The sequence below is a fragment of the Suricata suricatta genome, chromosome 3 (genome assembly GCF_006229205.1).
Source record: "Suricata suricatta isolate VVHF042 chromosome 3, meerkat_22Aug2017_6uvM2_HiC, whole genome shotgun sequence".
Classification (NCBI taxonomy): domain Eukaryota; kingdom Metazoa; phylum Chordata; class Mammalia; order Carnivora; family Herpestidae; genus Suricata; species Suricata suricatta.
In genome coordinates this window covers 151,914,876-151,932,451 of record NC_043702.1, presented here as the reverse complement: position 1 = coordinate 151,932,451, position 17,576 = coordinate 151,914,876, and the positions used below count along the sequence as shown (strand labels likewise).

The 17,576-nt window shown below is 36.1% G+C and overlaps 1 protein-coding gene across 1 annotated transcript in view; it reads left to right on the top strand.

The window, feature by feature from the left end:
- The window catches only part of LOC115287138 (complement factor H-related protein 3-like), a 31,834-nt gene that overhangs the window by 1,143 nt on the left and 13,115 nt on the right, over nucleotides 1-17,576 (top strand). Inside the window, exon 2 of the mRNA XM_029933395.1 lies at nucleotides 3-105. Within this exon, the coding sequence (XP_029789255.1) occupies nucleotides 3-105 (103 nt within the window). The remainder of the gene's footprint in view (nucleotides 1-2; nucleotides 106-17,576) is intronic.

The window sequence follows — 17,576 nt, the reverse complement described above, 5'->3', positions numbered from 1 at the left end:
AGTGGGAGCAGTGGCGGCTGGCTGATGCGCCCCTGAGGATCCTCAAAATGAGATTCCCAGCAACGATTGTTTGGCTTATGTGGTGGACTGTTTGTGTTGCAGAAGGTAAGAGTGAAAAAAGGAAGGCTTCTCTGTATTACAAAACATGTGCTATCATGCTTTCCATAGTGGCAATAGGAATTTGGTCTAGAAGATGTGATTTAATTACTGGTCGGCAGCATAGCATGTGAGTGGCTTTTGACATTGTTAAGTTTCAAAAAATATAAGTAGCTTATATAGATGATGTGACATTATTCATCCATAATTTTATTTAATGTAAAAATTCAAAGCATGTTTTAATATTTTGAAAGCTGCAATATATCATAATCATTTCCCTTGTAATTATCAATATCCTTGTTTTGCCTAGAATTTTCACCCCAATGCTTTGTGTGAAAGTATGAAGAAGCATGTGAACAGATATGGAACCAGAACAGAAATTAGACAGTGGAAGCCTTCAGTTATCTAATGATTGGATTCATCTCAGATATGCGTGCTTACTCTTTCTAAAGAAAATCCATTTATGATTTACAACTGATATTCCATGGCCTTAAAAGTCTTGAGACAAACAAGCATTACTTTTCCCATTAGAATGAAAATATCGTATAAAATTGTAAAACTTGCATATGAAATGGTTGTACCCTCTAAGGCATTCACATGGGTGTTTCCTGTGGTTGGATTCAAGGTGTGTTGTGGAAGAGCAGTCTTTAAGGAGTGGTGAATATGAATGTAGAAGGTTTTTTTCTTGGATAGGCAATTTCTAGACATGTAATTAAATTTAATTCTAACTTTGTTCTCAGTAGATTAAAAAGTTTCTTTGGAAGGAGTTTCGTTTCTAGTTCCTGATAGGTAACTAATTATGTGATATTATTTGATTGACATTATTTTCATTGAGGTTTTTAAGCAAATGAGCTACCCATCATTCCTAAATTTCCAAAACATTTCACTAATTCAGCCAGTTTTGATTAAATGCTTACTTCCTGCCAGCCTCTAAACATTGAGAAATATTAGCAAATAACACTAAGTCTCTGTCATTGATGGTGGTCTTTTGTTGTAGAAAATAAAGACCTATAATCTCTCTTTAATTATATTCTTCAGTCATTGTTTAAAGGTTTGTTCACATGTGCTTAATATTTTTCTAAGGTAGAGCTTTTTTTTAGTTTCAAATTCTAATATGCTGTTGCTAGATTTTTAGCTTGGAAATCTTTTATAAAGCCATTTTGAATTAGCTGTACAATCATTTCCCTGTATGTATCAATACAGCAGTCATAGGCAAAGGTAAAATATTATTGTTTGGGAAAGAGTTCCACAGGAAGTTAGTGTTAGCAATCATAACAAACATCTTTCCCTTACATAAGTGTTTTTGTCTTGTCCTTAACAGGAGTACATTCAGTAATTTCAAATTTCCAAATTGTCTGCCTAGGCTAGGTATCATTTGTCATGCAAGGAAGATTTCTTTTCTTTCCAGCTCATGTTTAAAACCCAAGAATGGATCCAAGCTTAATTAAACTGTTTAAGTGATTACAAAGTGGAAATTCAGATTTTAAAATTGGGTGCTATAAACTATGTATTAAAAATTAGGTAATAGTGATTTAAACTCCTTACTTACATAATTGATTCCAGCTGACTCATTTCATCTGTATTTTCTATGCCAAGTAAATGTGTTCAAATGTGGCAGCAGTGTCTGCTGGTGAATTGGGCATCAGCCCTCTATGTACTATAGTGAGACTGACTGTAACTCTGGCTGATGCCTAGAGGAGAAACTATAACATTACTATTGAAAGCAATGCTGAGGTTAGTTAGCCTCATGATTTTCACAAAAGCACACACAATGCACAAGTGAGTAGGAAAAAAATGACATGAATTTTCAGCAGATATAGAACTACGTTTTATTCCTTCTTTGCCAAAAAGTTCTGAAATTGGTTTGAAATGCCAATCCCATGAGTCTACCATACATAACAGAAATTCTCTCAGCAAGGTAGCCTTGCTCATTAAAAATATCCATACATCCTTCAGTAGTTGCCTCTGGCTTTACTGCCCATGTAGAAATAAATGTAGAATACTACGTTGAGATACTGAGAAAGACTAAATGGAATCCTGAAGGGTCAGGTGAGGAATTGGGAAAAGACAGTTTGGAACACCAGCACAGTCTGCTTTACTCAACCAGGCTTCATGTTGTCAGCATTTTGTAAACTGCCTCTGCCCCATTCTTAATGGACATTCCTCAAAAAATAAGAAGTAATGATAGTCCATAGGAAGAATTCATTGGCCAAAGTTTCATGGAGACCAATTAGTAATTTTCAAAATGCAGTAGACCCTCTGCATTCCATTGCCAGGTGTCTAGAATTGTTAGTTGCTTCCTTGTAAAACATGCAGTTGGATGAATCACCACAGGCTGATAAGAATCTGACAATATTTACAGGACAAAGTTTAGAATAAAGGTCTCTCTATCTTACCACATAGTTCCTGATTTCTGGAATATATTATGACTAGGCTTTTCACATAGACCATTTAGATTTAGGATCTAAAATGTGTATAATCTTTGAAATGAGCCACAACCCAGAAATTCCTGGCTGAGGAATGTGAATAAATTAAAAACCTACTAAGCCTATTAAAATTTTGTTGGGAGAGATGTAGGTATTATCTAATTCTGGAAGCTTCAAGGACAAAAAGTTTTCTTTCAGGACTTCAAATACATTTGAGATCAAAGCTAGAAAGATTCTTCTATCAGAAAGGAGAGGAAAATAATTTTTTACATATTGTTTCAAATACGATATGGTTTCAAATTTGAGCCCAAAAATGAAGAAAAATGTACATCATAAATTGTAAGAAATAATTATAAGTTAATTACAAGTACTATTTTTGGGGGATATACTTGAACGTTATACATAGTTATCTAATCCAAAACACTTGAGGTAGTGGATTTATTCCTAAATTTTATGTTTTAGTTCCAATATGATAAATAATAATTCTCCTCCCTTCACAAAACAACCACACTTTCAGAAATATTTGTGTGGTGTTTCACTATATGGTGTGATTTCAAGTTGTGTAATGGTCCAACTACCTTCAATATCCTCTCTGAAGTGTTGAGGGGACCTTGGGTGGCTCAATTGGTTGATCATCTGACTTTTAATTTTGGCTCTGGTCATGATCTCACAGTTTGTGGGATCAAGCCCCACGTTGGGCTCTGTGCTGATAGCATGGAACCTGCTGGGGATTCTCTTTCTCTGTCTCTCTCTCTCTCTGCCCCTCCACTGCTCACACTCTGTCTCTCAAAATAAATAAACATTAAAAAAAGGAAAATCTATTTAAAAACAATGTTTCACATATTAATACTACCAGATTCAATATAACACTTTGAAATGGTTGAGGTGAACATGGGTGGGTCCATCTGTTAAGGGTCTGACTCTTAATGTTGGCTCTGGTCATAATCTCACAGTTTGTGGGATTGAGCCCAACAACAGGTTCTGTGCTGACAGCTGGGAGCCTGCCTGGGATTCTGTCTCTCACTCGCTCTGTCTCTCACTGTCTCTGTCTCTGCCCCTCCACTGCTCACACTCTGTCTCTCAAAATAAATAAACATTAAAAAAGGAAATTCTATTTAAAAAAAGAAAAACAATGTTTTACACATTAATACTATCAGTTTCAACAATCTTGAAATTTATGCGGAATGACAAATACTCTGACTAAAGACTTTAGAATACTTACATCTAGTGTTATTGACTGCAATCTACTGTGAATTACTATAAGCTGAAAAGTTCTGTATAGCAATTTCAATGAGGAAAGGTAGAAATGGATGATGCAGTAAAGTACGGGATTAAGGAACCCTGGAAGGTGAGTTGTCGCTGCGGAGAGATTTCTAATATGTGAAGCCTGACAGTGAGCGCCATGAGAAGGTGTCAGAGCAGATGCCCTGGGAGTGTCACGAGGGGGACAGGTGTTTCAAAGCAAAACTTGTTGTTTTGTTTTTTTTTAATGTAGGCATGTCTGGAGAATCCATATGCTACTCTTCTTCCTGTGTATAATGTTAAACTGGAAGTGAATTATTCAGTGTTGCTGAAATTGTTCTTAACTGAAAGTCCCCCAATGTAGGTTTTTCATCTTTGGCCTTTGATTGTTAGGGCTTCTGTCAAAGTCTGAATCGATCCAGTTTCCTTTGCTCAATCTCTGGTTGTTCTACAACCTTTGCACTTTACCTTCTTCCCAATTATTCCTCCCCCTCACCCCACACACCATCCCCCACCTGCCCAGAATGTGAAATTTTCCCAGTTAGTCCATCCTGGGCTCACTTAACTGATGTGCACTTTACCCACACCTCATACCTTTAACTAGTTTCAGATTATGGTGCATAAACAAGAGATGATATAATTAGGGTAAAAATTGGTACATTTTAGAAAAAAAAAACCACAACAAAGGAACCAAAGAACAGGGGTAGAATGATTTGATAGAACACTTTTATGTGTTTGGACACTTCAACTGAGAGAATCAAGTTTCTCAAGCAATGTTGACAAAAAATGTAATAGATAGGTAAGTGATTTTAGAATCAGTCCTTCAGAGGCTCCCAAAAGCTTTTTTGAACAAAATTAAAATGGTTCTGACTGCTAAATGATAGTATAAATTCAAACTTAAGACACGTAGACAAGAGGTGCAGGGAATTACAGACAGCCGTTTCTTGGGCTCCTGCAACAGAGCTTTGAGATCAGTGCACATGTGTCCTCATGTCTTACCTTCCACATTGGTTACCATGCACTGTGCTCTGCCCACGGGTTACCTGCAGTCTGCAGATATGATGGAAAGTCTCCAAGAGAGCTTCGTATTCATCCATTCATTCTCTCATTCGTTTCTTTGTTCATCCAATGATTATTTTTAAGTGACTGCTAATACTACTACTTAGAACTAGCATTTTCCAAAAGGCCATTTAGTGGGGAAAACAAAAGGAATGGTTATTGTATTTTATCATGTAAAGGATTGTGATGAAGGTAAGCAAAAGAGAGACTACGGAATCATTTAGAGGAGGCAAGAAATCCAAGTTGGAATGGGGAGGCTGGAATGGGATAGGGTTGGAGAGTTGGTTTGTAAGAGATGAAATGAAGAGAGACAAATATGTTAGGGGCATGATGGCATCTTGGTTAGGCTTTGTAGGATGGATAGGAGTCAACCAAATCAGGATAATAGGGAGGAGGACATTCAAGACTGAAGAAACATGGAGGCTCCTATGTGGCTCAGTCAATTAAGAATCCGACTCTTGGGGCGCCTGTGTGGCTCAGTCGGTTAAGCGTCCAACTTCCGCTCAGGACATGATTTTATGGTTCGTGGTTTTGAGTCCCGTGTCAGGCTCTGTACTGACAGAGCAGAACCTGCTTCAGATTCTGTGTCTCCCTCTTTTTGACTCTCCCCTGCTCGCACTGTCTCTTTCTGTCTCTCAAAAATAAATAAAAGACCTAAAAAAATTTTTTTTTTAATCTGCCTTTTGACTTGACTCAAGTCATGATCTCAGTCATGAGATCGAGCCCGTTGTGGAGTTCCAGATGGGGCATGGAGCCTGCTTGGGATTCTTTTTGGCTCTTTTTCTCTCTCTCTCCCTCTACCCCTGGCCCCACCATAAAAATAATAAACCCAAAATAAAATAAAAAGTCTGAGATAACATCAATTGTGTTTACAAGAGACTAATAGTTGATCTGTAAAAATGGTGGATTCAAATCATTCTCCCCATTTCTAAATCTTCCACAAATCACAATTCCACAAGTGCTACACGTGAAATTGGGTATAGTGTGTGTTGTGTTTCTTCTTTTGTTTTTTAATACATATCTTCAAGATTGTCATGATAATTAGTCAGATGCAAATTCATTCCCACCACAGTTTTTAAGGTCCTCATTTTAAGGTCACCCTGTACCTAAGCTCCTTTTTTTAGGAACCAGTCAACAATATATACTAACAATTTATTTTACGAGGCTACCATTTTGACTTGAAAAAGAACTGGCATTTAGGTAGTAGCAAACCAAATACAGCGCATTTCAAGAAATTTGACTTCAGTGATACATCAAGCTATATCTTGATAGTAACTTGTTTCAATTCTAATTGTGTCATACTTGTATTCTGCCCAGTTTCTTATAGCTATGACCTGTTCTCTCATGTGCTTTTCACAATTCTGGAATTAACTTCATGGTCTTTTCACAGTCCTGAAATTACCTTCATGGTCTTTACCCTGTTATAATATCAAGAAGAAATTGCATAATCATATTTAAAAAATTTTTAAATATACGTTTCTTTCTTTAAATGCTCTAATAGTGAGATATAATCTTCTATCTGCTTTTTTAAGTTTATTTTGCTTTTTAAAAGTTTTCTTTTTACTCTAGAGTTTATTTTGTAAAATCTTCATTGCAAGTGATGTTTTCTTTATCTACGTGTATATATTATTTGCCAAACACTTTTAATGTTTCTCATGTTATATATAAAATACTCTGAATATATCTTATTTTAAAAACCTAATTGGATCATGTCATGTATATACCCATATTAATAATATTAATATATACCAATGAGAAGATAGAAAAGAAATGTAACATAAAATATCAATTTTTGGTGTTTTCAATTTCTCCATTTACTTTTTTCTCCCTTGATTTTTAGTTTTGCTTCATAATATAGTCTAATGCCTACAACATTTAGAATGAGGCTAGTATCTCCTTTTTTCCCAAAGTAAAATTAGGAAAATAGAGTAATTATACAGGGAGACCAACCTTTAGACTACCAAAGCAATCTGATGCCCATGACTAAGGTTTTCTCAAATATGTAGTTTTATCATAATTTATTTCATTTGATTAAGAACAATTTTCAAATGACAGTTTTTAAATATATTAAAATTCAGAACAAATAATTAGCTCTGTGTTATATATTAATGATACCTCTTTAAAATGTGAAAGTGGAAAAATTAAGTAAATGATGATTCTTAAATTATCGAGGAAATTTGTTTTTAACTTTAACCAAAAGTGTGTCCCCCAAACTAGGGTCAAATGAGTCCTCTTCCTGTCCAGTCACCAAATCCATTCACACTCTTATTCGTGGAGAGAATAATTTTTAAAAATCATTTTCCATGTTTGTTTATTTAGTTTTAATGAGAAACAGAGAGAGGGTGCACGTGAGGGAAGGACCAGAGAGAGGGAGAGAGAGAGAACACCAAGCAGGTTCTGTGCTGTCAGTGCAGACCCAGGTGAGGGGCTTGATCCCACAGACCGTGAGATCATGACCTGATCCAAAATTGAGTGTAGGACACTGAGCCACCCAGGAACCCCTGGACAGAATAGATAATTATTTTTGAGAAGTGGGGGTGCATAAGCGGGGAGGGTCAGAGAGAGAGAGGGAGACACAGAAACTGCAGCAGGCTCCAGGCTCGGAGCTGTCAGCACAGAGCCTGATGCAGGGCTCTAACTCATCCACCCTGCGATCATGACCTGAGTCGAAGACAGAAGTTCCTCCAACTGAGCCTCCCAGGTGCCTCCAGAATAATTTTAAATCATAAATCAGACAAAGAGAATAAAAAGTTCATTCAGGTAGTGGTGTGTGTGTGTATGTGTGTGTGTGGAATTTACCTTGCATTAAATGACTGTGTAAACACAAAAGATATTCATTGTTAGATCCTAAGCAATACTTAAGACAAAAGAAAGTTTAGTTCATTCATATGTTAGGACTTGTGGAGACAGATGGCTATTTCAAAAAAGAAAAGAAGTCATAAGCTAAGTCCTACCTTAAAATATGTTTCAATGCTTTTGTAATATGTTTATGTTACCTATTTAATAAGCCCCCTGCCTTGTGTTTTAAGAACTGCCAATTTAATTCAAGCAAATGCAGTTGCTCTACATACATGCCAGCAGTTGACTACATACACTAAAATAACTTTTTGTTTAATTAAAAATCTTTTCTGAGAATGTGGTTTAACTGAGCTTGAATGGTTTTTTGGTCAATTCTGACAAGGAAAAGACATGTTGAAAAATATGCTTAAACACAGCTAGAACAAAGATAGTGACTCATTTAAATATTTTGTTAGGACAGGACTTGATAATGCTCAGTGTATTGAAGATAAGAACTAAAGTAATCAGGAGGTAGATTTGAGGTTAGAGGATCTGCATATGAAAGAACATCACTCCATTCTGTAAAACAGGAGGGAGGCTGTCATTCTCTGGAAGCTTACATGAGATGAGGGATAGACGAAATCATTCTACACATAAAAGTAATAACGAATTGTGAACTATGTTGTGAAGGAAGCAAAATAGGAATGGAGGAAAAATGACTGGGGTACAGAGATGTTAGCTGGGTTGTTCTTACATGGGTCACTTTGAGGAAATAATGCCTCAGTAGAGCCTGAAAGATGAGACCAAAAGTCTCTGGTGCACACGTTCCAGGAGAGAAAACAACCAAGAGACCTAAAGGAAAAAATACGTTTGAGATTCACAGCAACAATCAAACAAACGATCCAGGGCAGCCTTGGAACAATGAGTAAATGGTACAGGTGACATGATGACATCAGAGAGAATGGCAAGAGCCAGAAAAGGCATTCCAAGGGCAAGGTAAGGAGTTTAGAATGTCTTACAAGTTAAAGGAAAAGTCACCAAGGAAGTTGGTTTTTAACTTTAACCAATCACAGGATTGGCGTGACCAATTTTGCAAAAAAAAAAAACAAAACAAAAACAAAAAAACACCTTCCTGTGTCACCCTGCGGAGAAGGGAGGCTTGGAGACCAGTTAGCAGCCGTTTCCTTGTCAAGGTGGCACATGGTCATAATAAGAACTAAAGTTTTGGGGATGCTACTGGAATGATGGAGAAATCAAGTAGGGGGCAGTGGTGCCGTTTTCTTACACTCAAGAGATGCCATTTAAAGTTCATGGGAAAAGCACCGGAATTTTAAGAATTATTTGAAGTAAAAAAGGTAATTGATGTGAGAACTCTTATTCTACAGTAAACATATATACACCGTATATATTGTGAGAAGCTGGTAGGAAGATTATATGAAAGTCATGTATACTCGTTCTTTTCATCTGGTTCTTGATAGCAATGAACCAAATTTGAAAACTCAAGAACTAGTGGTATAAATGTATTATCTTGAAATATAACTAAAAGAAAATGCATTTGCCTCAGGCTAGCTAATGGGCTAGTGTGTGTGTGTGTGTGTGTGTGTGTGTGTGTGTGTTTTGATTACTGTTTTGTAGATAAATTACTCTTTAGAATTCAATTTGAATAAATTGATTTAAAAAGTTATTATTTTTACCTTGCATTAATTTAATAGGATATGAACTACGTCTAACAAAATATCAGTATATAACTAAAACATAGTTCTGTACTCACTATATTGGCATCTACATTTGAAATTTAACTTATTTTTCCAATAACTTGAATGCCATAAAATGAATTTGAATTTCTCACATGAAAAACACACATATGGGTTTGTAATTAGCATAAAATGTTCATGTGAGAACATGATCATTGATTTTAAAAACAACAAATCTGGCTCATTGGTAGAGGGGAGAAATCTAGAGGAGAAAAGCTATCATTACTGAAATTCTGAAAGTCAAGACTAGAATGTGGAATCATTTATTAAAAGTTCCCAATCACGGTGGTGCCTGCTTGCTCAGTAGGTTGAGTGTCCAACTTCGGCTCAGGTCATGATCTTGCAGTTCGTGGGTTTGAGCTCTGCATCAGGCTCTGTGATGACAGCTCGGAGCCTGGAACCTGCTTTGGATCTGTGTCTCCCTCTCTCGCTGCCCATCCCCTGCTTGTCTGTTACTCTCTCTCAAAAATAAAAACATTAAAAAAAAAGTTCCCTAACATAAATGTGCTAAAAGTTTGCTAAAACTTCAAAGAAAAATCGCTGCATATGAAATCTCACAGAAGTATTATTTACTACACAAAAATATACTTTTAAAATGGAGCCTCTATGATATCTAAAACGTTTTCATTGTAGATATGTTCCATGATGAAATTCACCTCAGTTGATTATTTGCCCCTTACCTTTTAAAAAGAAATCCTAGAATAGAATGTTAAGCCATTGTCATAAAACCAAGTAAAGAAAGGCTTTACACAATGAAAGTGATACTAATAAATATGTCTGGTGATAAGTATCTTAGTATATGCCATTTTCATAAGTAATGTGTTGGAGATCTACTAATGTAAGCATTCTACTTTTTTAAATTTAAATTCCAGTTAATTAACCTATAGTGCAATATTGGATTCAGGAATAGAATTTAGTGTTTCATCACTTACACAGAACAGCCAGTGCTCATCACAAAAATACCGTTTGTAATATTGATCACTCATGTAATCCACTCCTCAACCACTGCCCTTTCAATATCCTCAGTTTGTTCTCTATATTTAAGAGTCTGTATTATGGTTTGCCTCTCTCTTTTTTCCCCTATGTTCATCTGTTTTCATTCTTAATTTCCACATACGAGTGAAAGTATATGGTATTTGTCTTTTACTGACTTACTTCACTTAGCATAATATACTCTAGTTCTATTTATGCTGCTGCAAATGGCAATATTTCCTTTTTGATGGCTGAGTAATATTCCAAGGTGTGTGTATGTGTGTGTGTCTGTCTGGGTGCTTGTGTGTATGTCTGTGTGGGGTGTGTGTGTGTGTGTGTGTGTGTGTGTGTGTGTATCACATCTTTATCCATTCATTGGTCAATGGACATTTGGCTCTTTCTATAATTTGGCTTTCATAGGTACTACTGCTATAAATATCAAGCTGCACGTTTCTCTTAAGAATCAGTATTTTTATATCCTTCTCTTAAATACTTAGCAGTGCAGTGGCTGGATTGTAGGGTACATCCATTTTTAATTTTTTGAGGACCCTTCTTATTGTATTCCAGAATGACTGCACCAGTTTGCATTCCCAAACCAACATTGCAAGAGCATTCCCCTTTGTCTACATCCTTGCCAATACCTGTTGTGCCCTGTGTTGTTGATTTTAGCCATTCTGACAGGTGTGAGATGGTGTCTGATCATGGTTTGATTTGTATTTCCTTAATGATAAGTGATGTTGAGCATCTTTTCACGTGTATGTTAGCCATGTGTATGTCTTCTTTGGAAAACTGTCTATTCATGTCTTCTGCCAATTTCTTAATTGGGTCATTTGTTGTTTGGGTGTTCAGTTTGATAAGTTCTTTATAGCTTTTGGATACTAATCCATAATCAGATATGTCATTTGCAAATCTCTTCTCTCACTCCGAAGGTTGCCTTTTCATTTTGTTGATTGTTTTCCTCATTTTGCAGAAGTTTTTTCTCTTGATGAGGTCCCAGTAGTTCATTTTTGTTTTTCTTTCCCTTGCCTCTGGAGACTTATCTAGTAAGAAGTTCCTAAGGACCAAGTCAAAGAGGTTGCTGTCTGTGTTCTTCTCTAGGAATTTGATGGTTTTCCTTCTCATATTTTGGTCATTCAAAAATACACTTTGAATGTATTTTGGGTACATTGTAAGAAAGCGGTCCCATTTCATTCTTATGCATGTTGCTGTTCAGTTTTCCTGACACTATTTATTGAAGAGATTTTTTTCCATTGCATATTATTTTCTGCTTTGTCAAAGACCATATAGTTGAGGGTCCATTTCTGAGTTTTCTATTCCGTTTCACTGATCTGTATGACTGTTTTGGTACCAGTGCTATACTGTCTTGATGACTACAGCTTTGTAACATAGTTTGAAGTCTGGGATTGTGATGCCCTTAGCATTGCTTTCTTTTCAATATTATTTTGGCTCTTTGGAGTCTTTTGTGGTTCCATACAAGTTTTAGAATTGTTTGTTCTAGTTCTGTGAAAAAATGCTAGTGGCATTTTGATAGAGATTGTGGTAAATGTGTAGATGGATTTGGGTGGTATACTCATTTTAATATTTGTTCTTCCAGTCCATGAGTATGGAATATTTTCCTGTTTCTTTGTGTTACCTTGAATTTCTTTCATCAGTGTTCTATCATTTTCAAAGTGCAGATCTTTTACCTCTTTGGTTAGTTTTATTCCTAGGTATTGTATGGGTTTTGGTGCAAATATTAATGGGGTGAATTCTTTTATTTCTCTTTCTGCTCCTTCATTATTGGTATATAGAAATCCAACAGATTTCTGTACATTGATTTTGTATCTTGCGACTTCACTGAATTGTGCATCAGTTCTGGCAAATTTTTGGTGGAGTATTTTAGATTATCTACATAAAGTATCATTTTGTGTGAGAATAATGAAAGATTGACTTCATTGTTGATTTGGATGCCTTTCCTTTTTTTTCTTTTCTTTCCTTTTTTTTTTTTTTTTTTTTTTTTGAGTGATAGTTGAGACTAGGACATCCAGTACTCTGTTAAATAACAATGGTGAGAGTGGGCATCACTATCTTGTTCCTGACCATAGAAGAAAACTCAGTTTTCCTAATTGAGAATTATATTAGCTGTGGGTCTTTCACATATGGCCTTTATGATATTGAGGTACATTCCCTCTAGCCCTACTCTGCTGAGTTTTTTCTTTTCTTAGAAACAGAGCACATGTGTGCTTACACACAAGTCAGGGGAGGAACAAATGGAGAAGGAGAGAGAGAATCTTAAGCAGACTCCACACCCAACAAAGAGCCTAACATAGGCTTGATCTCACAACCTTAAGATCATGACTTGACTCCTGAGTTCCTGAGATACCCAAGGGTTTTTTCATCCATAACTGATACTGTCATATTAATACTATCAAGTGCATTTACTGCACCTATTGAGAGGATCATATAGCTCTTTATTAATGTGGTGTATCAACTTGATTGATTTATGGATATTGAACCATCCTTGCAGCCAAGGAATAAATCCTGCTCAATCGTGGTGAATGATTCTTTTAATATACTGTTGGATTTGTTTTGCTATTATTTTGTTGAGAAATTTCACATCCATGTACATCAGGAATATTGGCCTGTAATTCTTCATCTTAGTGCAGTCTTTGTCTGGTTTTGTAATCAAGGTAAGGCTGACCTCATAGGATGAGTTTGGAAGTTTTCATTCCATTTCTATTTTCTCAATGGTTTGGGAAAAATAGGTATTAACTCCGCTTTGTTTCTTTTTAATATTAATTTATTTTAGGGAGAGCACAAGCAGGGGAGGAGCAGAGAGAGGGGTCAGAAGCTCTGAACAGGTTCTGAGCTGACAGCAGCGAGACTGATGTGGGGCTTGAACTTAAGACCGTGAGGTCGTGACCTGACTTGGAGTCAGATGCTTGACTGAACCAACCAGGTGCCCCTGTATTAACACTTCTTTAAAAGTGTGATAGAATTCCCCTGGCCCTGGACTTTTGTATGTTGGGAGATTTTTAATTCCTGATCCATTTCTTTACTGGTTATCAGTCTGTTCAAGTTTTCCATTGCTTTCTGTTTCAGTTTTGGTAGTTTATATGTTTCTAGGAATTTATCCAGTTTTTGGCATGTAATTTTCATAATATTCTTTTATGGTTGTTTGTATTTCTCTGTTGTGGGTTGTGATCTCTTCTGTCTCATTTGTGACTTATCTGTTTGGGTGCCTTCTCTTTTCTTTTTGAAAACTCTGGCTAGGGGATTATCAATTCTATTAAGTCTTTTCAAGAATCGTCTCCTGGTTGCATTGATGTTTTCTTAGTTTTTTATTCCATATCATTTATTTCTGCTCTAATTATTATTTCCCTTCTTCTACTGACTGTAGGCTTCATTTGTTTTTCTTGTCCTAGCTCCTTTAGGTGTAAGGTTATGTGTCTTATTTGAGATTCTTCTTGCTTTGTGCTATATACGTTCCTCTTAGGACTGGTTTGGTGCATTCCAGAGTTTTGGACCGTTGTATTTTATTTATCATTTGTTTTCATGTATTTTTTCATTTCTTCTTTAATTTCCTGGTTGATCTATTCATTCTTTGCTAGGATGTTTGTAACCTCCATGTATTTGGTGTCTTCCAAACTTTTTCTTGTGGTTGACTTCAACTTTCATAGGGTAGTGGCCTGATATATGCATGGTATGATCTCAGTCTTTTTGTGCTTGTTGAGGCCTGATTCTTGACCTAGTATGTGATGTCTTCTGGAGAATGTTCCATGCACATTCAAAAAGAATGTGTATTCTGCTACTTTAGGATGAAATGTTCTGAATATATGTGTTAAGTCCATACAATCTGGTGTGTCATCTAAAGTCATTGTTTCCTTGATGATTTTATGCTTCTATTATTTGTCCATTGGTGTAAGTGGGATATAAAAGTCCCCTACTTTATTATATTATTATCATTGTATTCCTTTATGTTTGTTACACTTTTATATATTTAGGTGCTCAAGTTGGGGGTATAACTATATACAGTTATTAGATCTTGATTGATAAACACCTTTATTATGATATAGTGTCCTTCTTCATCTCTTATTGAATTTCTCCCCCAAATCACAGCTCCTCACCCTCTACCTCCCTCGATGTGGCCCCTGCACTCTCTCTAGTTAGCAGTTTGATCTGTCAGTCCTCAGACCATTTTCTTGGGTGTTCAAAATTATTTGCTATTTACCTAGCTGTGTCCAAGGAATGAGGCAAGCCACTAGTACTACTCTACCATCTTAGCACCTCCTGTACTCATTCTAATATCATCTAGTATCTAATTCATTAATACCTATATTAAGCAGCAAGGAGTATTAAAGTATACGCTATTATGGGGTGCCTGAGTGGCTCAGTCAGTCAAACTGTTGATTTCAGCTCAGGTCATGATCCCAGGCTCGTGAGGTCAAGCCCAGCATCAGACACTATACTGAGCCTGGAACCTGCTCAAAATTCTCCCTCTCTCTCTTTCTCTCTGTGCTCTTTACCCTCACTCGTTCTCGTTCTCTCTCAAATAAAAAAATATATATTAGCAATTATAATCAATAGTCATGAGCTTAATATTAACGTCCTATGATCTTTTTATGTGTCATTTAATTTTTTGGAAAATAAGAATCATACTGTAAATACAGATTCTGTTACTTTAATACCTTTATTGTGAAGTATAATATAAGTGAACAAATATGAATTAATATAATACAAATATAATAAATCACTCTTGTGAACAAGTAAAACATTCCCAGCATCCCAGGAAATCCCCATGGGTTTCTATTATGTCAATATCCCTACCTTTCCTCTAGAAGAAAACATATCTTAATATTTCTGGTAATTGCATTTTTACTCATCTTTAAATAGCTTCATAGCCTGAGTACACATCCCTAATACATATGCTTGTTCTTGAATTTCATATAGCCAATGGTCTTTTTTACTTCATTGATTTTATTTCATGTCATTTTCTAGCATTGGTGTACTATTCCACTGCAAGAATATACCATAAGTTTTTGTCCATTCAACTGTTGGTGGATATTGGAGTTGTTTCTGGCTATTAAAAATTATATGGCATAAATATTACATCATATGAAATCTGGGTCAAACATGTGTTAGTTTCTCAGCAACATATTCCTAGGAGTAAAATTGCTAAGTAATAAGTATTGTATATTTTCTTTTTTTTTTTCAGGGTTAGATAATTTTGATTTATTTAAAGGGGAATTACTACTGCAGTTACTTTTATTTTTTGTTATTATTTTTAAATATAGTTTATTTTCAGATTGGTTTCCATACAACACCCAGTGGTCATCCCAACAAGTGCCCTCCTCAAAGCACTTCATCCATTTTCTCCTCTCCCCTATATGAGTGAAAACATATGGCATCTGTCTTTCTCTGCCTGACTCATTTCACTTAGCTTAACACCCTTGAGTTCCATCCACGTTGCTACAAATGGTCAGATTTCTTTGTTTCTCTTTGCCATGTACTATTCCATCATATAGATAAACCACATCTTCTTGATCCACTCATCAGTTGATGACATTTAGGCTCTCCATGATTTTGATGTTGATGAAAGTGCTACTACGAACATTGGGGTACATGTGCCCCTATGCATCAGCACTCCTGTATCCCTTGGGTAAATTCCTATGCAGTGTTATTGCTAGGTCATAGGATAGTACTATTGTTAATTTTTTGAGGAACCTCCACACTGTTTTCCATAGCGACTATACCAGTTTGCATTCCCACCAAAGTGTAAGAGGGTGTCCGTTTCTCCACTTCTTTGCCAGAATCTATAATCTCCTGATTTGTTCATTTTAGCCACTCTGACAGGCATGGAGTAGTATGTTAGTGTGGATTTGATTTGTATTTCCCTGATGATTAATGACACTGAGCATCATTTCATGTGTCTGTTGGCAACCTGGATATCCTCTTTAGGGAAGTGTCTGTCCATGTCTTCTGCTCATTTCTTCACTGCATTATTTGTTGTTCAGGTGAGGAGTTTGGTGAGCTCCCTATAGATTTTGGATACTAGCTCTTTATCCAATATGTCATTTCCAACTCTCTTTTCCCATTCCGTTGGTTGCCTATTAGTGTTTTTTTTTTTTAGTGTTTCCCTTGCAATGCAGAAGCTTTTTATCTTGATGAGGTACCAATAGTTCATTTTTGCTTTTTATTCCCTTACCTTTGGAGATGTGTCAAGTAAGAAATTGCTGTTTCTGAGTTCAAAGCGGTTGTTGCCTGTTTTCTCCACTAGGGTTTGTTGGTTTCCTACCTCACATTCAGGTCCTTCAGCCATTTTGAGTTTATTTTTGTGTATGGTGTAAGAAAGTGGTTGAGTTTCATTCTTCTGTATGTTGCTATCCAGTTCTCCCAGCACCATCTGTTAAAGAGGCTGTCCTTTTTCCATTGGATACTCTTTCTTGCTTTGTCTAAGATTAGTTGGCCATACATTTGAGGGTCCAGTTCTGGGTTCTTTATTGTATTTCTATGGTTTTTCTGTCTGTTTTTGTGCCAATACCATACTGTCTTAATAGTGACAGCTTTGTAGTAATGCCTACAATGTGGAACTGTGATGTCTCCCGTTTTGGTTTTCTTCTTCAGGGTCTTTTGGCAAATTTTTGTCAAATTTCTTTTGGCAATTCAGGGTCTTTTGTGGTTTCATACAAATTTTAAGATTATTTGTTTGTTCTAGCTTTGAGAAGATTACTTGTGCAATTTTGATTGGGTGTGCATTGAATGTGTAGATTGCTGTGGGTAGTATTGACATTTTAAAAATATTTATTCTTTGAATCCACGAGCATGGAATGTTTTTCCATTTCTTTGTGTCTTCTTCAATTTCCCTCATAAGTTTTCTATAGTTCTCATCATCCAGATTTTTTACAGCTTTGGTTAGGTTTATTCCTAGGTATTTTATGGTTTTTCGTGCAATTGTGGATGAGATCAGTTTCTTGATTTCCCTTTCTGTTGTGTAATTACTGGTATAAAAATGCAACCTATTTCTGTCATAGATTTTGTACCCTGTATCTTTGCTGAATTCATGAATCAGTTCTAGTAGGCTTCTGGTGGAGTCGGTCGCGTTTTCCATGTAGAGTACCATGTCATCTGAGAAAAGTGAAAGTTTGACTTTATCTTTGTCAATTCTGATGCCTCTCATTTCGTTTTGTTGTCTGATTGCTGATGCTAGGGTTTCCAGCACTGTACTAAGCAGCAGTGGTAAGAGTGAACCCCCTTGTCGTGTTCCTGATCT